The following is a 15,936-nucleotide window of genomic DNA, read 5'->3' as shown; positions in this document are numbered from 1 at the left end:
CGTTGGCTACCATAACTTTCCTAGGTTTGGTAGACTCAATTTTAGCGCTAGCTAAAGCTACATTTCGTCTCCAAGCGTTCATCAAACCGAGATAATCAATGTATACGTACCCATGTCAAAAGGCTCTCGCACAGCTCAACTCGATCCACAGAATCCAAGGTACTCATCGTACTGTAGGTAACTGGTCCAGTTAATCCACGTTGATCGCCCTTCTTTATCTGAAAATGGCCAGCCAGCTATCGAGATAAAAATAAAAAAAATCAACAAGACTGACACGTCTGATCAACTGGATAACCAAAACGAGGAATTATTATTTGTAAAAAGCTAACTAATCGGTTTTCCCGACAGGACGGATGCGGTCCCGCGCTGTTTTCACTTGCATTAATGCATACAACGTCAAAAGTGGATGTTATTTAATCATAAACAGAGACGTTAAGACACACATCTACCGGTCGGTCACCAACCAGCTGGGATGGTCGTCACTAGTTACCACGGCCACAAAGTCATCAACTCTGCCTATTTCTACAATTTCTCTTATTAAAATCAGATTTCAAACCTAACATTAACCACGTTGATAAGCCTAACCCTTAATTAAGAATTTTGTTTTCAGACTTTCTTTGTTTTGTTACGATATAACAAATGTTGACTTTGTGGCTGTGTTATCTACTGCAAACCAAAAAAATGATTACCACTCTGAATTCGGGGAAACATCGAGCCTGAATAGGATCAACCATCTTTATCAACGTTAGTTAGTCCAGAATACCTCTAAAGAAATCTAAATAATCATAAGCATATGTGAAGAACTACAAAAAAAATGTTGACTGATTTATTCCATGAAAATGTGAATAAATACATTAGGTTGAATTTAGAGCAGGCAGTAATTGGGACGCCATTTAGAGGAAGGCTGGAAAAAGACCTTTCTAAGAATGCGGAAGTGGAGCAGTCAATTCCAATGGATCTTTCTTATTGTACTTCAGTGCAATGGACAGGTAACCATAACCTTCAGCGTACTGCTAACATTTAGCTTAACGTTAATTATGACCAAAAAACACATTTTTATTTTCAAATGTTGACTTTGTGGCTGTGCTTTCTAGTGGAAGCCCAATGGATAGGGTGATACATTTAGCTTGTAAACATGAACATACCTGACTTTATATAGCCCCTTTTCGTTCTTATTATCTGCATTGGCTATAGTTTAGCAGTACGACAGATATAGCCTAAGTCATATTTAGCTATAAACTCTGGCTCTGCGTTCTGTAGCTAGCTAACAGTAACGGTTTTTAAAAAAACTTATTTTATTTATTTATTTCACCTTTATTTAACCAGGTAGGCTAGTTGAGAACAAGTTCTCATTTACAACTGCGACCTGGCCAAGAAAGCAAAGCAGTGCGACACAAACAACAACACAGAGTTACACATAAACAAACATACAGTCAATAACACAATAGACACGTTACCTCACTATAGCTATCTAGATAGGGGGAGTTTGGGCTGGAAGTGACTCATATTTACTCTCTCTGTTCTAAACCAGTTCTATAGGATATGATTAAGTGGAATGGATGGAAACAATGAATGTGGCGAGGTGGACTATTTGCTGCAAGATGAAGACTCACTCATAGAAGGAGTCAGCAACCCTGTCTTGTTTGTGGTCGTTCTCAGTGTCACGTTCCTGTGTGGACTGGTAACTCTGCTCTGCAGGTCTAGTAATTCTTGACATTCTTATGGGAATAAATGGTGTTGTGATGTTTTTTTTGTAACCAGTTATTAACAACAACAAAAAAAGTGTATTACTTAAATCAAACATGTACTTTGTTTTCAACTGATATACCAATGAATGTTTCTAATATCTGAATATCTAAATGTTTTTTATTTATTTATTCTACACATCTCTATCTGCAGAAATGAGCAGTATAACATCCACCCAGAGAACCAGGAACATGTCCGTGCCGTTCGGCAACAGCTACAGTCCGAATCTCAGGTGTGAACATCTGCCCCTGTAACGGTTCCTTTGTACTTTCTGGGTCATGTTCATTAGGCACCAAATGGAAGACAATGTACTGATACAAAGAGGGACTATCCGGACTAGTTTAATCCATTTCAAAACGTTTTCATATTGTGTGTGTCCTAATGAACAGGACCCTGGTATTGTATCTCACTAGGTTCTCCTCCATGAAAGTATCATACCACATCCCTGGCTTTCTCTTGTCCCTCAGGAAGCTGAACCAGCCGAACCCAGGCGACAGTTCTATACAGACATGTCCTGTCCAGTGTGTCTACAGCAGGCCGTGCTGCCTGTGGAAACTAACTGTGGCCACCTCTTCTGTGGTAAGTGTGGCTGTCGCACTAGACTGATAGAAACAAGGAATCAGAACCAGGGTCCATAGCAGAGTATGTGAGAGGAGCGGAGCCCAATTTGACTGGAGCGAGATTTCCAAAGGCTGGAGGTCGGCCTCTTCACCCACTCCAGTAGCGCTCACTTCAGGAACTCTTTACTTTACTGACGTTTTTCTCAACATGGGGAAATTTTGTTGCAGTGTCATGTACATGTTTAAAGTGGTGTTTAAATAACAATGACAATACAACTTTCATAACAGTTACATAACAATAAAAAGAGACTACCCTGCTGGTCTTACTGAGTCTATAGGAACATTAGCCTGCTGGTCCTACTGAGTCTATAGGAACATTAGCCTGCTGGTCTTACTGAGTCTATAGGAACATTAGCCTGCTGGCCTTACTGGGTCGATAGGAACATTAGCCTGCTGGTCTTACTGAGTCTATAGGAACATTAGCCTGCTGGTCCTACTGAGTCTATAGGAACATTAGCCTGCTGGCCTTACTGAGTCTATAGGAACATTAGCCTGCTGGCCTTACTGAGTCTATAGGAACATTAGCCTGCTGGCCTTACTGGGTCGATAGGAACATTAGCCTGCTGGTCTTACTGAGTCTATAGGAACATTAGCCTGCTGGCCTTACTGAGTCTATAGGAACATTAGCCTGCTGGCCTTACTGGGTCGATAGGAACATACACCCAAGCTATTTAGGAGGGATATCACACCTGGCACAAATTATTGTCTAGTTGTGTTTTTCTTGCAGAGGGGTGCCCTATACCTGCACCCAGAGGGGAGTAGTTCAAAGTCTGGGTACAGGGGGTGGCTTGGTTCTAAAATGATTTTGTGAGCCTTGGGGAGGGCCCTGACCTTAAAGATCTCATCCAGCTCTGTCTGTTTGACTCCAAGTACCTTGGTGATAATCCTTCTCAGCATATTTCTTTGGCTGACAGTGGAATTGCCAAACCAACAAACAATACAAAAAGTTCAGGGCATGCTGGGCCCAGCAGGCATTGATAGTCTACTTGTGTGCTGCTGCAGCTCCTTGCTTTAGCTACTGTCATGGAGTTCACTACATATTTTCATACAGAAATGGAGAAAACCCAGGTGAAAAAATCAAGGTGAGTTACAATGTTCCCTTTTTTCGGCACTGAGCAAATATCAAGTCTGGTGAGCTCAAACTTGAACGTTGTTAGAATTCTGTGCAACTTGCAGCGTGTGTGTTTACTGTGAACACTGAGGCTGTACCCACTTTAAGTTACAGTTTTACTGTGAACACTGAGGCTGTACCCACTTTAAGTTACAGTTTTACTGTGAACACTGAGGCTGTACCTGCTTTAAGTTACAGTTTTACTGTGAATACTGAGGCAGTACCTGCTTTAAGTTACAGTTTTACTGTGAATACTGAGGCTGTACCTGCTTTAAGTTACAGTTTTACTGTGAATACTGAGGCAGTACCTGCTTTAAGTTACAGTTTTACTGTGAACACTGAGGCTGTACCCACTAAGTTACAGGTTTACTGTGAACACTGAGGCTGTACCCACTAAGTTACAGGTTTACTGTGAACACTGAGGCTGTACCCACTTTAAGTTACAGGTTTACTGTGAACACTGAGGCTATACCTGCTTTAAGTTACTGGTTTAACAGTGGCCATGTAGACTACTGTGGCTATTTGATCATAATGTAGGCCTGCCAGAGAGTCATGCAATCAAAAACAATGGATAAATGTATCCCATAACATTTTAACATGGAAATAGCTGTTCTATCATTCATCCTCCCATGAGTAACACTGAGCCAATCACGGCGCAACTAGAGAAAATGACTCTCTGTTTTCACTGGCTGCCCCTCCTCCACCACAGAAAGCACTGGGCTAGGCTGAAACAACTGCATTTTGGACCGGCTTTATTAACTAAAGGAATTTGTTCTATTTTTTATTTTACATTGTTTGCAAACTTTTTTATTTATTTATTTATTTATTTTACCTTTATTTAACCAGGTAGGCAAGTTGAGAACACCTTTATTTAACCAGGTAGGCAAGTTGAGAACACCTTTATTTAACCAGGTAGGCAAGTTGAGAACAAGTTCTTATTTACAATTGCGACCTGGCCAAGATAAAGCAAAGCAGTTCGACAGATAAAACGACACAGAGTTACACATGGAGTAAAAACAAACATACAGTCAATAATGCAGTATAAACAAGTCTATATACAATGTGAGCAAATGAGGTGAGAAGGGAGGTAAAGGCAAAAAAGGCCATGATGGCAAAGTAAATACAATATAGCAAGTAAAATACTGGAATGGTAGTTTTGCAATGGAAGAATGTGCAAAGTAGAAATAAAAAAAAATAATGGGGTGCAAAGGAGCAAAATAAATAAATAAATAAAAATTAAATACAGTTGGGAAAGAGGTAGTTGTTTGGGCTAAATTATAGGTGGGCTATGTACAGGTGCAGTAATCTGTGAGCTGCTCTGACAGTTGGTGCTTAAAGCTAGTGAGGGAGATAAGTGTTTCCAGTTTCAGAGATTTTTGTAGTTCGTTCCAGTCATTGGCAGCAGAGAACTGGAAGGAGAGGCGGCCAAAGAAAGAATTGGTTTTGGGGGTGACTAGAGAGATATACCTGCTGGAGCGTGTGCTACAGGTGGGAGATGCTATGGTGATCAGCGAGCTGAGATAAGGGGGGACTTTACCTAGCAGGGTCTTGTAGATGACATGGAGCCAGTGGGTTTGGCGACGAGTATTTATTTATTTATTTTATTTATTTTTATTTTATTTTACCTTTATTTAACCAGGTAGGCAAGTTGAGAACAAGTTCTCATTTACAATTGCGACCTGGCCAAGATAAAGCAAAGCAGTTCGACAGATAAAACGACACAGAGTTACACATGGAATAAAAACAAACATACAGTCAATAATGCAGTATAAACAAGTCTATATACAATGTGAGCAAATGAGGTGAGAAGGGAGGTAAAGGCAAAAAAGGCCATGATGGCAAAGTAAATACAATATAGCAAGTAAAATACTGGAATGGTAGTTTTGCAATGGAAGAATGTGCAAAGTAGAAATAAAAAAATAATGGGGTGCAAAGGAGCAAAATAAATAAATAAATAAAAATTAAATACAGTTGGGAAAGAGGTAGTTGTTTGGGCTAAATTATAGGTGGGCTATGTACAGGTGCAGTAATCTGTGAGCTGCTCTGACAGTTGGTGCTTAAAGCTAGTGAGGGAGATAAGTGTTTCCAGTTTCAGAGATTTTTGTAGTTCGTTCCAGTCATTGGCAGCAGAGAACTGGAAGGAGAGGCGGCCAAAGAAAGAATTGGTTTTGGGGGTGACTAGAGAGATATACCTGCTGGAGCGTGTGCTACAGGTGGGAGATGCTATGGTGACCAGCGAGCTGAGATAAGGGGGGACTTTACCTAGCAGGGTCTTGTAGATGACATGGAGCCAGTGGGTTTGGCGACGAGTATGAAGCGAGGGCCAGCCAACGAGAGCGTACAGGTCGCAATGGTGGGTAGTATATGGGGCTTTGGTGATAAAACGGATTGCACTGTGATAGACTGCATCCAATTTGTTGAGTAGGGTATTGGAGGCTATTTTGTAAATGACATCGCCAAAGTCGAGGATTGGTAGGATGGTCAGTTTTACAAGGGTATGTTTGGCAGCATGAGTGAAGGATGCTTTGTTGCGAAATAGTTGGATTGGAGATGTTTGATATGGGTCTGGAAGGAGAGTTTACAGTCTAACCAGACACCTAAGTATTTGTAGTTGTCCACGTATTCTAAGTCAGAGCCGTCCAGAGTAGTGATGTTGGACAGGCGGGTAGGTGCAGGTAGCGATCGGTTGAAGAGCATGCATTTAGTTTTACTTGTATTTAAGAGCAATTGGAGGCCACGGAAGGAGAGTTGTATGGCATTGAAGCTTGCCTGGAGGGTTGTTAACACAGTGTCCAAAGAAGGGCCGGAAGTATACAGAATGGTGTCGTCTGCGTAGAGGTGGATCAGGGACTCACCAGCAGCAAGAGCGACCTCATTGATGTATACAGAGAAGAGAGTCGGTCCAAGAATTGAACCCTGTGGCACCCCCATAGAGACTGCCAGAGGTCCGGACAGCAGACCCTCCGATTTGACACACTGAACTCTATCAGAGAAGTAGTTGGTGAACCAGGCGAGGCAATCATTTGAGAAACCAAGGCTGTCGAGTCTGCCGATGAGGATATGGTGATTGACAGAGTCGAAAGCCTTGGCCAGATCAATGAATACGGCTGCACAGTAATGTTTCTTATCGATGGCGGTTAAGATATCGTTTAGGACCTTGAGCGTGGCTGAGGTGCACCCATGACCAGCTCTGAAACCGGATTGCATAGCAGAGAAGGTATGGTGAGATTCGAAATGGTCGGTAATCTGTTTGTTGACTTGGCTTTCGAAGACCTTAGAAAGGCACGGTAGGATAGATATAGGTCTGTAGCAGTTTGGGTCAAGAGTGTCCCCCCCTTTGAAGAGGGGGATGACCGTAGCTGCTTTCCAATCTTTGGGAATCTCAGACGACACGAAAGAGAGGTTGAACAGGCTAGTAATAGGGGTGGCAACAATTTCGGCAGATAATTTTAGAAAGAAAGGGTCCAGATTGTCTAGCCCGGCTGATTTGTAGGGGTCCAGATTTTGCAGCTCTTTCAGAACATCAGCTGAATGGATTTGGGAGAAGGAGAAATGGGGAAGGCTTGGGCGAGTTGCTGTTGGGGGTGCAGTGCTGTTGTCCGGGGTAGGAGTAGCCAGGTGGAAAGCATGGCCAGCCGTAGAAAAATGCTTATTGAAATTCTCAATTATGGTGGATTTATCAGTGGTGACAGTGTTTCCTATCTTCAGTGCAGTGGGCAGCTGGGAGGAGGTGTTCTTATTCTCCATGGACTTTACAGTGTCCCAGAACTTTTTTGAGTTAGTGTTGCAGGAAGCAAATTTCTGCTTGAAAAAGCTAGCCTTGGCTTTTCTAACTGCCTGTGTATAATGATTTCTAGCTTCCCTGAACAGCTGCATATCACGGGGGCTGTTCGATGCTAATGCAGAACGCCATAGGATGTTTTTGTGTTGGTTAAGGGCAGTCAGGTCTGGGGAGAACCAAGGGCTATATCTGTTCCTGGTTCTAAATTTCTTAAATGGGGCATGTTTATTTAAGATGGTTAGGAAGGCATTTTTAAAAAATATCCAGGCATCCTCTACTGACGGGATGAGATCAATATCCTTCCAGGATACCCCGGCCAGGTCGATTAGAAAGGCCTGCTCGCAGAAGTGTTTCAGGGAGCGTTTTACAGTGATGAGTGGAGGTCGTTTGACCGCTGACCCATTACGGATGCAGGCAATGAGGCAGTGATCGCTGAGATCTTGGTTGAAGACAGCAGAGGTGTATTTAGAGGGGAAGTTGGTTAGGATGATATCTATGAGGGTGCCCGTGTTTAAGGTTTTGGGGAGGTACCTGGTAGGTTCATTGATTATTTGTGTGAGATTGAGGGCATCAAGTTTAGATTGTAGGATGGCTGGGGTGTTAAGCATGTTCCAGTTTAGGTCGCCTAGCAGCACGAACTCTGAAGATAGATGGGGGGCAATCAGTTCACATATGGTGTCCAGAGCACAGCTGGGGGCAGAGGGTGGTCTATAGCAGGCGGCAACGGTGAGAGACTTGTTTTTAGAGAGGTGGATTTTTAAAAGTAGAAGTTCAAATTGTTTGGGTACAGACCTGGATAGTAGGACAGAACTCTGCAGGCTATCTTTGCAGTAGATTGCAACACCGCCCCCTTTGGCAGTTCTATCTTGTCTGAAAATGTTGTCGTTTGGAATTAAAATGTCTGAGTTTTTGGTGGTCTTCCTAAGCCAGGATTCAGACACAGCTAGAACATCCGGGTTGGCAGAGTGTGCTAAAGCAGTGAATAGAACAAACTTAGGGAGGAGGCTTCTAATGTTAACATGCATGAAACCAAGGCTATTACGGTTACAGAAGTCGTCAAAAGAGAGCGCCTGGGGAATAGGAGTGGAGCTAGGCACTGCAGGGCCTGGATTCACCTCTACATCGCCAGAGGAACATAGGAGGAGTAGAATAAGGGTACGGCTAAAAGCTATGAGAATTGGTCGTCTAGAACATAGAGTAAAAGGAGGTTTCTGGGGGCGATAAAATAGCATCAAGGTATAATGTACAGACAAATGTATGGTAGGATGTGAATACAGTGGAGGTAAACCTAGGTATTGAGTGATGAAGAGAGAGATATTGTCTCTAGAAACATCGTTGAAACCAGGAGATGTCATTGCATGTGTGGGTGGTGGAACTAATAGGTTGGATAAGGTATAGTGAGCAGGACTAGAGGCTCTACAGTGAAATAAGCCAATAAACACTAACCAGAACAGCAATGGACAAGACATATTGACATTAAGGAGAGGCATGCTTAGTCGAGTGATCAAAAGGGTCCGGTGAGTGGAGAGGTTGGTTGGTGATTTAGACAGCTAGCCAGGGCATCGGTAGCAAGCTAGCATAGGATGGAGGTCTGTTGTTAGCCACCTCCTGCGCTCCGTCAGTAGATTAGTGGGGTTCCGTGTGGTAGAGGGGATCAATCCAAATCACACAACAACAACAAAAATAAAAACAATAGATATAGTTATAGAGGCCCAAGAAGAAAACATAATAATAATAATAAAAATAATAAATAAATTGTCCGATTGTCTATTCAGATAGCAGCCGGTAAGACAGCTAACGGTTAGCAGGCCGCAGATGGGCGTTCAGGTAACGTCGCGACGGAGGAGCCAGCCGAATAACTCCTTCGGGTAGATAACGTCGGCAGTCCAGTTGTGAAGGCCCGGTGGGGCTCCGCGAAGGCAGCAAAACGGGTCCGGATAGGCGACTGCAGCCCAGGTGCGATTGATGGAACTCAGGAGTGATTGACGTGTAACTGATATGTAGCACAAATTTAATGGCAAAATAGTCCAATTATAAATTAGATTTTTTTTTAAATAATTATGAGTGCTTCTCACAGTAACCTTTTCCAGGTGTTAATTAAAATAATTTTCATTCAAATGATTTTGTTTCAATTAATTTGTTTTCAAACCTAATGGTAGTTTCATGTAGGTTCATCACAAAAATCGATGGGATGGTTAAGTTGTGATTTTATATATATATATATTTTGCTCCTGATTGCCCCAGCGGTCTAACTACTACACTACAGACCCTGGTTCGATTCCAGGCTGTATCACAGCGGTCTAAGGCACTGCATCTCAGTGCTAGAGGCGTCACTACAGACCCTGGTTCGATCCCGGCTGTATCACAACCAGCCATGATCGGAAGTCCCATAGGGCGGCGCACAATTGTCCCTGCACCTTCCGGGTTAGGGGAGGGTTTGGCTGGGGGTTAGGCCGTCATTGTAAATAAGAATTTGTTCTTAACTGACTTGGCCTAGTCAAATAAACAAAAAGAGCATAGTTTTTTTCCCCGGAGAGGTTGGAAAGGACGTGGACCGCAGTGTGCAAGCAGAGCTCCGTGAGCAAGGGGTTTCTGACCTCTCAACTCTGCTCATATACTCTAGGCCAGGCCTCTCCAACCCTGTTCCTGGAGAGATACCCTCCTGTAGGTTTTAACTCCAACCCTGTTCCTGGAGAGATACCATCCTGTAGGTTTTAACTCCAACCCTGTTCCTGGAGAGATACCATCCTGTAGGTTTTAACTCCAACCGTGTTCCTGGAGAGATACCATCCTGTAGGTTTTAAATCCAACCCTAATCTAACACCCCTGATTCTAATAATTATCTGGTTGATAACCTGAACCAGGTTAGTTACAACTGGGGTTGGAAGGAAAACCTACAGGAGGGGAAATCTCCGGGGACATGGTTGTTGTTAAAACCTACAGGAGGGGAAATCTCCGGGGACATGGTTGTTGTTAAAACCTACAGGAGGGGAACTCTCCGGGGACATGGTTGTTGTTAAAACCTACAGGAGGGGAACTCTCCGGGGACACGGTTGTTGTTAAAGCCTACAGGAGGGGAACTCTCCGGGGACACGGTTGTTGTTAAAGCCTACAGGAGGGGAACTCTCCGGGGACATGGTTGTTGTTAAAACCTACAGGAGGGGAAATCTCCGGGGACATGGTGGTTGTTAAAACCTACAGGAGGGGAACTCTCCGGGGACATGGTTGTTGTTAAAACCTACAGGAGGGGAACTCTCCGGGGACATGGTTGTTGTTAAAACCTACAGGAGGGGAACTCTCCGGGGACATGGTTGTTGTTAAAACCTACAGGAGGGGAACTCTCCGGGGACATGGTTGTTGTTAAAACCTACAGGAGGGGAACCCTCTGGGGACACGGTTGGACTGCCCTGCTCTAGGCCATACGAACAAGGAATTAGAACCAGGCCAACTATTGAATGATTAAGCTATTGGATAGATCCATCTGGATTTGATCAAGTTTTCCTTTATTTCTCGTAGGTTCTTGTATAATTGCGTATTGGAGATATGGGACATGGTTCGGTGCGATCAATTGTCCCATCTGCAGACAAATGGTGAGACTAAATGCTGCCTCCAACTTTCCCTACTTTCAACACATGTATTATCATACACACTTAGTAATACAATTGATCCACACATTGTTGAAAACAAAACAGTACCTTTTACTATTCTTTTGTGTTTCTCTTTTGGATGCTGAAATAAAAATAACATTTCCAACAGATGGGTTGTAGCGCAGTTGTTCTCACCATACATTTCTCTCCTATGTGAACAGGTGACCCTGTTGTTCCCGCTCTTCCACGAGCAAGTCTCCCCTCAGCAGGTACAGGATGGAACGGTTGAACCGCTCCTCATCCTCCGGGATCTCGGCGACTACAACCGCAGGTTCTCCGGACAACCCAGATCTGTGAGTTTAATTTGCCACGTTAAGATTTTCTCTCATGCACTTAGAGAGAATTGTTATCACTGGATAGACTGAGAGAGAGTCTATACCAAATTGCAAACTGATTACTTGAAATTTTATTCATTAAATTAAAATCATAGATACTCACTCCCCATTCTGTACCGTGATGTCATAATTAACCATTACTACGGTTACGGTAGCCTGGTCCCAGATATGTTTTACCATCTCACTAAACTTTTACTTGCTATATTGTATTTACTTTGCCACCATGGCCTTTTTTTGCCTTTACCTCCCTTCTCACCTCATTTGCTCACATTGTATATAGACTTGTTTATACTGTATTATTGACTGTATGTTTGTTTTACTCCATGTGTAACTCTGTCGTTGTATCTGTCGAACTGCTTTGCTTTATCTTGGCCAGGTCGCAATTGTAAATGAGAACTTGTTCTCAACTTGCCTACCTGGTTAAATAAAGGTAAAATAAATAAATAAATAAACTGTATTACGTGCCAATGACCATAGGAGTTGGCAAAACTGCACAAACAGATCTGGGACCAGGCTAGGTAATGACCATAGGAGTTGACAAGACAACACAAACAGACCTGGGACCAGGCTATATGTTACTGCTTAAACACAAACATGTTTAACTCCACTGCTCTCCCTACTCTCAGCTGATGGACCGGCTGCGTGACGTCCCCACGTTGCTACGCCACCTCTTCAGGGAGATGTTCTCCGTCGGGGGCCTGTTCTGGATGTTCCGGATCCGTGTCCTGCTGTGTCTGATCGGGGCTCTGACCTACCTGATCTCCCCTCTGGACTTCATCCCCGAGGCTCTGTTCGGTCTGCTAGGCTTCCTGGATGACTTCTTCATCATCCTGCTTCTGTTCATCTATATCTCTATCATGTATAGAGAGGTGGTGACCCAGAGACTGGCAGCGTGATGGAGAGAGGTGGTGACCCAGAGACTGGCAGGGTGATGGAGAGAGTTGGTGACCCAGAGACTGGCAGGGTGATGGAGAGAGGTGGTGACCCAGAGACTGGCAGGGTGATGGAGAGAGGTGGTGACCCAGAGACTGGCAGGGTGATGGAGAGAGGTGGTGGACCCAGAGACTGGCAGGGTGATGGAGAGAGGTGGTGGACCCAGAGACTGGCAGGGTGATGGAGAGAGGTGGTGACCCAGAGACTGGCAGGGTGATGGAGAGAGGTGGTGAAGAGAGGTGGTGACCCAGAGACTGGCAGGGTGATGGAGAGAGGTGGTGACCCAGAGACTGGCAGGGTGATGGAGAGAGGTGGTGACCCAGAGACTGGCAGGGTGATGGAGAGAGGTGGTGGACCCCTATTCAATTCAAACTTCATTGTCCGCTGGACTGCACAGAAATTGATTGTGTAGGACTATATTAGACACAATGCCAGGACCAGTGTCCTATAATCGATTACGACTGGGAGTTCCACCATGCAAATGTGGGGACTAGTTAGTGTCTGCTGGCATCAAAAGGTCAATGATTGAGAGTCCTAAAGTTAATATTCAGATAAGTCATAATGTCTGCTTGTTTTATCAGTTGAGATGTAATCTTTTGAATCTGAAAGTGTGTGTTTAAAAAAAAATGATTTGTATTATTATTTTAGGAACTGACTAGTTACCAAGCTGCTGCTGGATTCCATCTAGTCTTTGTATAAATACCCTGTAGCATGACTGTGGCATGTAAAAAGAGACTGTTATCTCATCGTCTTATGTGTAAGGATTAATAATGTGAAATATTATTATTATTATTAATGAGGAATGAAAACCGTAGACTTATTTGAACAAAAATAATGACATTTGTTACAGATTAAAATGATTGTATCTATTTTAGTTTAAGGGCTAGACTTCAAGAAATGTAAAAAAGAAAAGAAAAGAAAAAACTACAAAATAAATAATAAACAGACCCCCCCGACATTCCTATTGAGTTCCAACCCCAGACCCCCCCCCCGACATTCCTATTGAGTTCCAACCCCAGACCCCCCCCCCCGACATTCCTATTGAGTTCCAACCCCAGACCCCCCCCCGACATTCCTATTGAGTTCCAACCCCAGACCCCCCCCCGACATTCCTATTGAGTTCCAACCCCAGACCCCCCCCCCCCGACATTCCTATTGAGTTCCAACCCCAGACCCCCCCCCGACATTCCTATTGAGTTCCAACCCCAGACCCCCCCCCCGACATTCCTATTGAGTTCCAACCCCAGACCCCCCCCCGACATTCCTATTGAGTTCCAACCCCAGACCCCCCCCGACATTCCTATTGAGTTCCAACCCCAGACCCCCCCGACATTCCTATTGAGTTCCAACCCCAGACCCCCCCCCCGACATTCCTATTGAGTTCCAACCCCAGACCCCCCCCCCCCGACATTCCTATTGAGTTCCAACCCCAGACCCCCCCCGACATTCCTATTGAGTTCCAACCCCAGACCCCCCCCCGACATTCCTATTGAGTTCCAACCCCAGACCCCCCCGACATTCCTATTGAGTTCCAACCCCAGACCCCCCCCCCGACATTCCTATTGAGTTCCAACCCCAGACCCCCCCCGACATTCCTATTGAGTTCCAACCCCAGACCCCCCCCCGACATTCCTATTGAGTTCCAACCCCAGACCCCCCCCCGACATTCCTATTGAGTTCCAACCCCAGACCCCCCCCCGACATTCCTATTGAGTTCCAACCCCAGACCCCCCCCCGACATTCCTATTGAGTTCCAACCCCAGACCCCCCCCCGACATTCCTATTGAGTTCCAACCCCAGACCCCCCCCCGACATTCCTATTGAGTTCCAACCCCAGACCCCCCCCGACATTCCTATTGAGTTCCAACCCCAGACCCCCCCCGACATTCCTATTGAGTTCCAACCCCAGACCCCCCCCCCGACATTCCTATTGAGTTCCAACCCCAGACCCCCCCCCCGACATTCCTATTGAGTTCCAACCCCAGACCCCCCCCCGACATTCCTATTGAGTTCCAACCCCAGACCCCCCCCGACATTCCTATTGAGTTCCAACCCCAGACCCCCCCCCCGACATTCCTATTGAGTTCCAACCCCAGACCCCCCCCCCGACATTCCTATTGCGTTCCAACCCCAGACCCCCCCCCGACATTCCTATTGAGTTCCAACCCCAGACCCCCCCCCGACATTCCTATTGAGTTCCAACCCCAGACCCCTCCTACATCATATTGTTTCAACCCCAGACCCCCCCCACCACATTCCTATTGAGTTCCAACCCCCAGACCCCTCCTACATCATATTGTTCCAACCCCAGACCCCTCCTACATCATATTGTTCCAACCCCAGACCCCCCCTACATCATATTGTTCCAACCCCAGACCCCCCCCCCACATTCCTATTTAGTTCCAACCCCAGACCCCTCCTACATCATATTGTTCCAACCCCAGACCCCTCCTACATCATATTGTTCCAACCCCAGACCCCTCCTACATCATATTGTTCCAACCCCAGACCCCCCCCCCCCACATTCCTATTTAGTTCCAACCCCAGACCCCTCCTACATCATATTGTTCCAACCCCAGACCCCTCCTACATCATATTGTTCCAACCCCAGACCCCTCCTACATCATATTGTTCCAACCCCAGACCCCTCCTACATCATATTGTTCCAACCCCAGACCCCTCCTACATCATATTGTTCCAACCCCAGACCCCCCCCCACACACACAAACACATACCTCATGTCATTGGATTTCAAGTTAATAAACTTTTTTTAAAGAAATGTCTCACTGTCAAATGTGTTTATTTTCAGCAAACTTAACATGTGTAAATATTTGTATGAACATCACGAGATTCAACAACTGAGACATAAACTGAACAAGTTCCACAGACATGTGACTAACAGAAATGGAATAATGTGTCCCTGAACAAAGGGGGGGCAAAAATCAAAAGTAACAGTCAGTATCTGGTGTGGCCACCAGCTGCATTATTGTTAAGCCAATGGGTTTTTGGTTTGAGTTTGTTTTGCCTTCACCTACTCAACATGGCATCTTATTGGCTGGTTTGCGTAGCTTGCTTACGAGGGGGGATGTTTCAGTTAGAATCGTCCCAGTGAACAAGCACCAAACCAGCGGTAAGTTGTTGGTTGCAAAGCACTGTACATCAAAAGTGATTTTTATACTCTCAAGTGATGATTTAAATGTACAATTTATATCAAATTGTTTGTAAATGTTATTTGAAAATCACACATAAGATGCAGCGGTTTTTGGAGAATATTTGTTGTGCATTTTGTTGTAAAGAATTCCCGCCAGTACTAGCTAGCAACTTACCGTGTCTGGTGGGGGGGGGGGGGGGGGGTTTCATATATTTTGTACAGTGAGTGAGTGCAGAGTTGGATGGTGAGACGTGCATTGCATGACGTGCAATTTTGTGCCGTTCCTAACAGAATAAATCTACATGACTGGTGCTACATATTGGAGTTCCGTGTCGATGACTGATTGTACACAACGCCAGAAGGGTACTGTTACACCGGTGATGTCTGGTGAGAACCTGCCTTACAACAGGCCTACAAGCCCTCAGTCCAGCCTATTGCGGACAGTCTGAGCACTGATGGAGGGATTTTTCATTCCCTCCATCAGGTACAGGATGGCAGTTGCCATCCCGTACCTGTCCCGCAGGTGTGATGTTCGGATGTACCGACCCTGTGCAGGTGTTGTTACACTTGGTCTGCCACTGCGAGGACGATCAGTTGTCCGTCCTGTCTCCC

The 15,936-nt window shown here is 45.0% G+C and overlaps 2 protein-coding genes across 8 annotated transcripts in view; one reads left to right on the top strand and one right to left on the bottom strand.

Moving 5' to 3' along the window:
* hook3 (hook microtubule-tethering protein 3) overlaps positions 1 to 487 on the bottom strand; it is a 68,746-nt gene extending 68,259 nt beyond the window's left edge. The window contains exon 1 of the mRNA XM_031826042.1: positions 111 to 487. Coding sequence (XP_031681902.1) covers positions 111 to 167 — 57 coding nt within the window. The 5' untranslated portion in view covers positions 168 to 487. The remainder of the gene's footprint in view (positions 1 to 110) is intronic.
* Positions 17 to 13,080, top strand: rnf170 (ring finger protein 170). 7 transcript variants are annotated; one of them, XR_004210171.1, is made up of 8 exons: positions 881 to 989; positions 1,532 to 1,698; positions 1,900 to 1,978; positions 2,214 to 2,325; positions 10,775 to 10,848; positions 11,067 to 11,198; positions 11,867 to 12,289; positions 12,485 to 13,080. XR_004210171.1 is itself a non-coding variant. In XM_031826045.1 (8 exons), the coding sequence occupies exons 2-7, from the start codon at positions 1,556 to 1,558 to the stop codon at positions 12,134 to 12,136; spliced, it is 810 nt and encodes a 269-aa protein (XP_031681905.1). In that variant the 5' UTR covers positions 881 to 989; positions 1,532 to 1,555; the 3' UTR covers positions 12,137 to 12,148; positions 12,205 to 13,080. The 7 variants fall into 7 exon arrangements, 3 of the variants coding, with proteins under 3 accessions (XP_031681907.1, XP_031681904.1, XP_031681905.1); XR_004210169.1 differs by having other exon boundaries at positions 12,364 to 13,080; XR_004210168.1 differs by having other exon boundaries at positions 11,867 to 12,326; positions 12,364 to 13,080.
* Positions 13,081 to 15,936: the final 2,856 nt, after the last annotated feature.

This window comes from Oncorhynchus kisutch, linkage group LG6 (genome assembly GCF_002021735.2).
Source record: "Oncorhynchus kisutch isolate 150728-3 linkage group LG6, Okis_V2, whole genome shotgun sequence".
Taxonomy (NCBI): Eukaryota; Metazoa; Chordata; class Actinopteri; order Salmoniformes; family Salmonidae; genus Oncorhynchus; species Oncorhynchus kisutch.
The sequence above is the reverse complement of the archived record's forward strand: the minus strand, read 5'-3'. Positions and strand labels throughout refer to the sequence as shown.

Coding starts and splice junctions, on each gene's coding strand:
- rnf170 (XM_031826044.1), top strand. CDS start 1,556: ATGGATGGAAACAATGAATGTGGCGAGGTGGACTATTTGCTGCAAGAT. Junction 1,699..1,899: donor CTGGTAACTCTGCTCTGCAG/GTCTAGTAATTC, acceptor CTCTATCTGCAG/AAATGAGCAGTATAACATCC. Junction 10,849..11,066: donor GTCCCATCTGCAGACAAATG/GTGAGACTAAAT, acceptor CTATGTGAACAG/GTGACCCTGTTGTTCCCGCT.